General features: G+C 35.9%; 2 protein-coding genes across 2 annotated transcripts; one reads left to right on the plus strand and one right to left on the minus strand.

Annotated features, from left to right (window-relative positions):
* Positions 1-1,082: 1,082 nt before the first annotated feature.
* Positions 1,083-5,306, plus strand: LOC115237961 (DNA replication ATP-dependent helicase/nuclease DNA2-like). The gene is made up of 2 exons (XM_029811381.1): positions 1,083-1,264; positions 1,524-5,306. The coding sequence occupies exons 1-2, from the start codon at positions 1,235-1,237 to the stop codon at positions 5,190-5,192; spliced, it is 3,699 nt and encodes a 1,232-aa protein (XP_029667241.1). The 5' UTR covers positions 1,083-1,234; the 3' UTR covers positions 5,193-5,306.
* A 202-nt stretch (positions 5,307-5,508) lies between these two features.
* Positions 5,509-8,640, minus strand: LOC115238017 (restriction of telomere capping protein 5). The gene is made up of 5 exons (XM_029811505.1): positions 8,089-8,640; positions 7,065-7,445; positions 6,611-6,889; positions 5,944-6,437; positions 5,509-5,865 (listed from the first exon to the last, which is right to left on the minus strand). Exons 1-5 carry the CDS (start codon positions 8,242-8,244, stop codon positions 5,715-5,717), a joined length of 1,461 nt encoding a protein of 486 aa, XP_029667365.1. The 5' UTR covers positions 8,245-8,640; the 3' UTR covers positions 5,509-5,714.
* Between the last annotated feature and the right edge of the window lie 358 nt (positions 8,641-8,998).

The following is an 8,998-nucleotide window of genomic DNA, read 5'->3' on the forward strand; positions in this document are numbered from 1 at the left end:
AAAGAATTAATTATTAATTATATCAAATTATTTCCCGATACTTGTCGCGATCATGTTTAGAAAAGGAATTTGACGTCTCACACTATTATATTACTGTTCGAGTGTCGCCGTGCGAATGATAAAGCCGTAAGTCGTAACACGTAAACAGCTAATGTTTATGCCGCCAAGGCCGAATACCATATTATTGATAATTCGCAGCCGAAAATATTTTGCGTACTATGACGTATATGTATACAAGCGGAATATTAAATTATATACAAATATTTTAAATTATAGATCAATTATTTAATAAACAATTAATATATCACAGAGCTTATCGTTATGTTAATCATTTGATCCTGTGGTTCGATTGTTTAATTGCGCGTTCTCAATCCAAATTATATTGAAATAATCAAAAAGTCGTACGATAAAGCATGAGACAAAATATCTTTACTTTAAGTATTGATAGAAAAATAGTTATTGTTTGTATGGATCGCAACAAAACGATAATTTATAATTTAGATATCTGTCACTTTGATTTTTGCTTTAAGAAAGATTCTTATATTTTATCGATTTGAAAATAATTTTAATGGATTAATGAGATTTTTGCGATTAAAATGACATCAAGCACAACATAAATCAAATAATTTTTAACAAATCTAAGAATAAAAATTTTGATTACATATTTAATTAATAATTATCCGGTTTACTTTAAGATTAATGTAATTAATAGATTTAAAAATCAGCGAAAATAGACGAAAAATGGCGGACCAATCAAAAGTGGCCTTTTCGTGGCCAGTCTCTGATTATAATGTCTCTATAACAAGTGCGCATGAAAAGAAACGGAACAAATTTCTATGCTTCTATGCGCATTATTAAGCCCGTATCAGACTACGTATTGAAGATTGAAATTTGACCAATCAGGATAAAAGGAACTAATATTTCCTTGTCCTGATTGGTCAAATTTCAATCTCAATGCATAGTCTGATACCGGCTTTATAAACACTCTCTATTAGAAAACGGCCATATTGAATATTCGCCTAGGTGGCGCTTAAAACACTATTCCAAAACAAAATACGGGAATTAGTTATCTATTTTCTTATATTACCTGTGTTTATTAAAATGGCGACACTCGAACGAGATATTTGCGCGGGAATGATAATTCTATCATAATTTTTAGTTTGAGACAGGATTAATCATATATGATATGTAATGCAATATAAAATTACTTTAAATATACATATTGCATGTAAACATGAAGAAACGTCAATTGTCACAGAGAAAGGTAATTAATATTTATAAATGTTTGTTATACTACATGTCTATATTGTTATTATAGCGATCATTAATGTTATATCGTTTTTTGTATGATAAATAGATTAATATAATAGATTATAAGATAATAGTTTATTTTTACATTTAAATTCTAGTATAGATTTAGTAATTTTGACAGTAAAGAATTTAGATATATCAGCACATTTCATATGAAAAATGCATTAAAAAGTTTATCATAAAATATTACTAAAATTTATCTTCTTTTACAGATACCTGCTTATAATAATGTTGAAAAATCTCAGACAAAAATATCATCATTTTTTACAAAAATTCCAAAGCTTGACATAAGCAACAATGAGATTGTATCAAATTCAAACTCATCTCAAGTCTCAATTGCACAGAAAAGAAAAGAAAAAGGTGACTCATTTGATGAAGGATCATGTATAAGTATTAAGAAAACATGTAATGCAAGTAACAATATATTGAAGGAACATTGTGTTGTAAAGACGGACAACATTACATCGCATGAAGATTCAGTATTATTATCTGTAACAAAAGATTTAGAAGACACATATGATAATTTTTTAGAGAATGAAGTAGTTTGTGATAATGTACCGTTTGAAAAAGTTAATAAAAAAGTAAGTATAGTGAAAACCAAAATGAAGATAAATACATCGCAGAATTCTGTAAATGCTAGAAATACAAATACTTCAAAAGTCATGGATAATAATGATTATATTCTTAAAGAGTCACAAGATCTAAATACTACTACTTTAAAGTCGCCTTTATTGGCCGAAATGTCTACCTGTAAAGAAATTAATTTAAAGAAAATGGAATCTTTTCAGTACTTCTCTATGATAGATGGAGATGAATTTGATGATAGTTTCTTTGATCAGCAATGTCATGTACAGATTAATCTCACTTCTTTGCAAAGATGTAAAATAATTGATATCAAACATGAACCGAGAATTACCATTCTAACACTACAGCACATAGAATCTGAAAATACCGATACTGTTGCATGTTCAGGATTTTGGAAAGATGTGCAAGTGAAAATTGATGATATTGTCACGATACAGGCTAAAAAAGATTTGCAGCAATGGATTATTGATAATAATAATGGTTTTCTCATCACGCAGCCTGATATATTAATATCAGGCACAACAATAACGAGTGGTTTATTTTGCAATAGACGAGCAATATTGACCGATAAGTTTAGAAAGATAGAGTCGTTGCCAAGTTTGAATGCTGATTATTCTGTAATGACCATAGGATCTTTAGTTCATCAGTGGCTACAAAAAGCTCTATGGGAAAATATCTACGCGCTGTCCGACGTGATCAAGTTGCTTGACGATATGTTACAATCGAAAAGCACGATAGACTATCTCTACACGTCGGAACTGTCGCTCGCAGATTGTCGGAAACGCATGATGGAGTACGCGCCGAGAATTTTCGAGTTTATTCAGCATTATATCAAGGGCAACAAGCAACAACGTATAAGCGACTTAAAGAATAACTTTCAGGGGAATATTTGTAATATACAAGACATCGAGGAGAACATTTACATACCGAAATTAGGTATAAAGGGAAGAATAGACGTGACGGCGGAGGTGAATATTAATTCGAAAAGAAAAATCATGCCTTTGGAAGTGAAAACCGGAAAAGCTTCTTACTCGCCTGAGCATAAGGGCCAAGTTATTCTCTATCTCATGATGATGGGCTTCAGAGATCAGAATATCGATACTGGTCTTCTATTGTATTTGAAAGAAAACGCGATGCAGGAAATTAAAAGCAGTCATCACGAGAAAAGAGATTTGATATTGCTGCGGAATACCTTGGTGCATTATTTCTCCAAAAAGTCTGAAGACTTTCATAGCATAAGTTCGGAATCGGATTTAAAGGCGATGGAATTGCCAGAGCCTATAAACCATAGTGCATGCAGCAGATGTCCCTATCAAACTCTATGTTGCGCGTATTTGACGAGGGACCTAAATACTAATTTGTCGCCATCGCATTCCCTAACGGCGCCGATGAAGAAACTTCTGGAAGATTTTGAATCTAGTCACTTGAATTATGTTATGAAGTGGATCGCATTACTGCAACTGGAGGAAACTTACGAGAATAATAACAACAATTTAAGCAACATATGGACGATGAATCCGGAAAAGAGAGAGGCGAGAGGAACATGCATCTGTAACTTGAAGGTTGTAGGCAAAGTGGTGGTGGAGCAAGATAGATATCGGCATAAGTTTGCACGTGTTAATATCAAGGGTGAGACCATCGAGAATGGCACATTCAACAGCGCATTTACCGAGAATGATTATATTATCATCAGTACGGACGCACGAATTAATATAGCTGCCGGATATATAATGCATGTTTCGCATGATACTGTCGCAGTCTTATTAGATAAGGATGTTACGCGACAAAACGCTCATTCTACGTTCCATATCGATAAATACTCTTCCATGGGTTTATCCACTTTCAATTATGCGAATGTAGCTGGTCTGTTGAGCAATGACGAGACCAGCGTCAGACTTCGGCGCATCATCATCGACAGGACACCGGCCACGTTTGCAGAGAAGTTGCCTCGCTCAGTCGTATCAGCTAGCGTCAAAATAATAAGCGACCTTAACGAGAATCAACAGAGGGCTGTGCTGAAGGCATTAGCCGCCAACGAATACGTTCTGATAAAGGGCATGCCGGGCACAGGGAAGACACAAACACTGGTAGCATTGATAGAGCTGCTGCAAGCATTGGGATCCAGCGTTTTGATCACCGCGCATACGCACAGCGCGGTGGATAACGTCCTGTTAAAGTTGCTGGAACGTAACATTGATTTTCTGCGTCTGGGCTCGACGAAGCAGATACATCCGTTATTGACATGCAAGAGCGAGGAATACGCATTGGCGAGTTGTGACTCGCCGGAGAATTTAGAGATACTTTACAATAGCAAACAGATCATTGGCGTGACCTGTTATGGCGCGTATCACGCTCTTCTTAGGAGACGCACTTTCGACGTATGCGTGGTGGACGAGAGCGCGCAGATCATGCAGCCCACGGTGCTGCGTCCATTGTATAGCACACGCAAGTTTATCCTCGTCGGGGATCCGGATCAGCTGCCGCCTGTTGTCAGGAACAAAACGGCCGCGAGGCTTGGCGGGGACGAGTCCCTATTCATCAGGCTCGATAGCGACAACAATACCGTTAATCTGTCGAAACAGTATAGAATGAACGGGAGAATCATGAGATTGGCCAACGACGCGACATACCGTGGCCAGTTGATATCGGGCAACAAACAGGTGGAAAATGCGACTTTAACCGGCGTCAACATGGAGCAATATCTTTCGTCTTGTGAAAAGTGGATAAGAAGCACACTTTCCAGAAATTTAGATGACTCAGTGGTGGTGCTCGATACTGGTAGCACTTACAACTTGAAGGTAGAATCTGGCAACAGAAATGCCCAGGTATGTTCAAATGTCTGGGAAGCAGCTATTATCCTGCGCCTCGTTCAAGTGCTTACTAAAGCAGGTGTGAGCAGTAGAAATATAGGAGTCATTGCACCTTATAACGCTCAAATAAATTTACTGAAAAAGATTATAGACAGGGAAGTGGAAGTGAACACTGTGGATCAGTATCAGGGACGCGATAAAGATGTTATATTGTATTCATGTACAAAGAGCATGGAATACGACACGAAGAAAGAATTCGAGATATTGGATGACCAGCGACGTTTGACGGTAGCTATCACTCGCGCGAGACATAAGCTGATTATAATCACTGATAAAATCACTTTGATGAGATATACGCCATTTAAAAATCTGTTTGATGTCATTGATGAGAAGAATGTGATAAGTTTACATAATGGCGAAGAAGACTTTAACTGGGAAAGTCTCATTTCTAGAATTGACAATAATGACAAAGAATTGAAAGAGTAATCAAAGGACACCATTTAACAATATATAAAAAATAGATTAATAATAAATTAATAGTTGAAAGTTTTCAATATTTAAAGTATAATGTAAAATATGATAAAGCACAATCGCAAAAGTACAATTACCGAAAAGTTTGCAACTATATATTGAGATATAAACGTGATTTTTGTGATTTTGTACGAAAAAAAAAATATATATATATATATATTTTTTCGATCTAATATATGCATGATCTTTTGTTTTGTGACCTAGAAGATAAATTTCATTAGTAACTTTTAATTTCATACATGGCATGGAGGAAATATTGAAAAAAGTAGACACTTTTACAAACCTTGGCACTTGTACTTAAATACGTCAAGCATAAGTCCCTTGTATTTCGCACAATAATCACATAATCACATTTCATGCGCATGTTTTTAACATGCGCCATGTAAGTACAGAGAAATTCCAATAATATCTTTGACACTATATACATATGTACAAAATAAAATAATATGAGCAGTTATGCGTGTTCTCTTGTCTGCTCTATTTATTGGATTCGTTGTAAGATGCTCTACCAGCTAACTCGAGTAAGTAACGATCAGGATGGTCGAGCCAATCGCTGGTGCTTAATTTCACAACTCTCTGTTTCTCTGCTTCCTTTACCTGCCACTTTTTAATCTCTAACTGCTTTTCTCTGTAAATATATCAATAGCGTCTCTCGTATTTTTGTATCAGTTTTATAAAGAAAAATACATTTATAAAAAGATATTACCTTAGTTTTGTATCGCCGCAACCCCAGACTTCCAAGCTGGCAATGCGATAAGGCGCGCCGGCAATACACACCGAATGGAATGACTCGTCGATACTAATAAACGGCGAACGCGGATCGCTACCAAGTCGCAAACCATGCGGATAACCCCTGATATTCGTGTTCAGGTATAGTATCTTCACACCTTTCTCTATAATTTTATAGGACGGAGTCAGTTGAATACCTATCGAGTCTTCATCGCCCCAATAGAGATGACTCTCCCGCCACTCGACGGCCGAACATATGCAATACGTCGGACATTCCTCATCCCTCTCTACACTAGCGGCTCTTATAATTAGTAGAGTAGGACCTTTGTAACCTAATACATGGTGAAGGAAGCGATTAGCTCCGGTCCCATGCTCTCCGCTATTGTACAGTAACGTCCAATGCCTTGGACAAATACTGCCCGTTCTTCTGGCTATCAAAGCGTGAGTTATGTCCTTCGGTGAATCGTTGGTCTATACATACACATCACGCACATAGATACGAAGATTTAACTATGTATATAGCGATAGACTTTGATTATAGACGGGCAATATAATAATCAATCTTTAAATATTCTATAGATAGGATGTAATCATTATATCTATATCTATATTTATCGATTATTCTGTACTTTGTGACAACATACCTGGAGGTAACACTGTGGCAATGTACACGACAACAACCAGACATAGCTTATAGGCAATATGTTTGTTTGAGGAAATTCTAAATTCGACTTTTCTAACACCGGCGTCGGTATTTCGATAGGAGGTTGCGGTTGTTCTTTCGACAAAAGTACTTTACCATTGCGATATGCAGTTGTCAATACGTGTACCACATATCGCTGTAGGCCGTACACCATGCGCGGACAATGTTGCCCAATCCAATTGCTCACATAATTCGAGGATAAGCTAGTTTTACCGTGAAACTGTAAAATAATTAAAGATCTATAATTATATATTGATATATAGTAAAAATTGAAATTATTCATTTCAATTTTGAGTGTACTAATTTAGACTTATATCTGTTCATATAAATACCTATATATGATAATCACAAATCTCAGTTACATATATTTTATTAAATTAAATAAATTTACTAACACACGAAATAACGACTGCATTTATTATCTGTTCCGAATGAAGGCACATGCTGGTACTATTGTTTTCCATTGCCAGTTGGTAGCAACACATCAATAATGCTCTCAGCGTTTCAGGAGTAACATTGCCGTCGTCTTTTATGTTGGAATACATCTTTATATAATTCTCTAATATAGCTTGATCATTCATTACTGATAGGAACTTCTCGGCTTGCTGCTTAAAAGCTGTCGTACTTATATATGTGGTCGTAGCATGAGCATTATGGTGTAAATAAGTAAAAAACTTCTCACTTAATTCAGGATGAGTGGGAAATAAATACTTTTGAAATACAGGCATGGTAATGCCATTAACATGCTCTTCTTGATTTGCAAGATGTGATAGTATCTGCAAAGTATACATTTATATGTTAGTATTATGTGGCGCTAAATATACATTGTAATATATTGTAGATAATATAATTTGCTTCCATGTTTGTGTATGCAAAAAAGAAAAAAAAAATATGTATACACATATAATTTTTTAATTTTTATTTATATAAATTAACTAGATAAAGTTAGCTGTATGTGTGTGATAACAGTTACTAGAACATAAAATATGTAATTATTAATTTGTGACTGGAAGATTAACTGACTAGAGAAAGAGCGTCAACTGTTGAAAATATTTAGAAAATCATGATAGTGATAAGGAACAATCACAAAAGAAAAAAAAAAAGTATAGAACATTTCTGCAAATCATATTAATGATATAAATGGTATGAAACGTAAGAGAATATTTCCAAAAAGTCAGCCAGCTGAGAATCTGTTTTTGCTGTCGTTTCAAACAGCTGTAGGAATTCTAACTGCACGAAACACTAATTGACAACAGAGTCTGTTTTGCGTTGCTCCAATTGTGGTGCAACACTTACCTCTCCCCCACCCCAAAAAAAAAAAAAAAATTCTCATGCCAGTTATCCGCAGTTTGACGTGATCGTAAATTGGCACGAGAGAGAGAGAGAGAAAATGTATGTGTGTATGTGTATGATATGTACCTTGGCTAGACTCTCGATCGGGAAGAATTGCGTATACGAGCTGTGATGATCCGGCTCGCTCGTGGTGGCATTACTTCTCGAAGCGGCGTTCGCGTGATTGCCGGACTCCAGCTTCTTGTGCGAGGCAATCCCGGGGCGCGTCACCTGGTTACCCATTTTGCGTTATACTTGTATGTAGTATCAAGACCAGCTCCCGCAGCACACCTTATCCCGCATACCATCCCACACGGTAACCAACGCACGCGGAACCATATGCAACTGCCTACTGCGAAGATCCTCCCGTCATCGACGTCGTAACAACGTGAGATATCAGCGCGAGCGCGATGCGACGTAAGCAACTTTTACGCCGATAGGGGTTTGTGGGCCGATATACACGCGTGTGTCGTGCACATATCGAGCTCGATGCGTGTGCATGCACTGGATAGGGAAAATTCGCGGGGTTCTCCAAACAGATCGCGGACTCCTTAAGGTTCCACTTCTACGCTTTTCTATTCAATTATTAGCATTAGATTGACGCATAATTAGCATATATGTAATTTGATAGTTGACAGCTAAGATCATTCTTTTTGTCCAACTGCATTTTCTTGCAACTTTTCTTTTCTCTCTTTTCAATCAATGTTTCGTAATATATTCTTGTCTAATTTGGAATGCAAAAAGTATACAGATAAAATAAATAAATTTAATATTTTGTAGGTAAAACAAATAGATTCAATATTTTATTTTCGATCTAAAAAATCTAAATAGAATAATTCTGATGAACTGTTATCTCGATTTTCATTTTATTATCGACAGATAGAAAATTCTGATTTACTAAGTTATCGATGATAAATACTATTAAAAATAAACAACATAAAAAACTCGGACTAGTTTTATTCCGCAGGATATATTTATGGGTGTAAGCCTAATTTCA

Source organism: Formica exsecta, unplaced genomic scaffold (assembly GCF_003651465.1).
Source record: "Formica exsecta isolate Colony F162 unplaced genomic scaffold, ASM365146v1 scaffold115, whole genome shotgun sequence".
Classification (NCBI taxonomy): Eukaryota; Metazoa; Arthropoda; class Insecta; order Hymenoptera; family Formicidae; genus Formica; species Formica exsecta.

Excerpts from the sequence above, each read along its gene's own strand:
- LOC115238017 (XM_029811505.1), bottom strand. The coding sequence starts at position 8,244 with ATGGGTAACCAGGTGACGCGCCCCGGGATTGCCTCGCACAAGAAGCTG. Across the intron at positions 7,446-8,088 it reads CGATCGAGAGTCTAGCCAAG|ATACTATCACATCTTGCAAA; the intron begins GTACATATCATA and ends TATACTTTGCAG. Across the intron at positions 5,866-5,943 it reads TGCGGCGATACAAAACTAAG|AGAAAAGCAGTTAGAGATTA; the intron begins GTAATATCTTTT and ends ATATATTTACAG.
- LOC115237961 (XM_029811381.1), top strand. The coding sequence starts at position 1,235 with ATGAAGAAACGTCAATTGTCACAGAGAAAG. Across the intron at positions 1,265-1,523 it reads GTCAATTGTCACAGAGAAAG|ATACCTGCTTATAATAATGT; the intron begins GTAATTAATATT and ends CTTCTTTTACAG.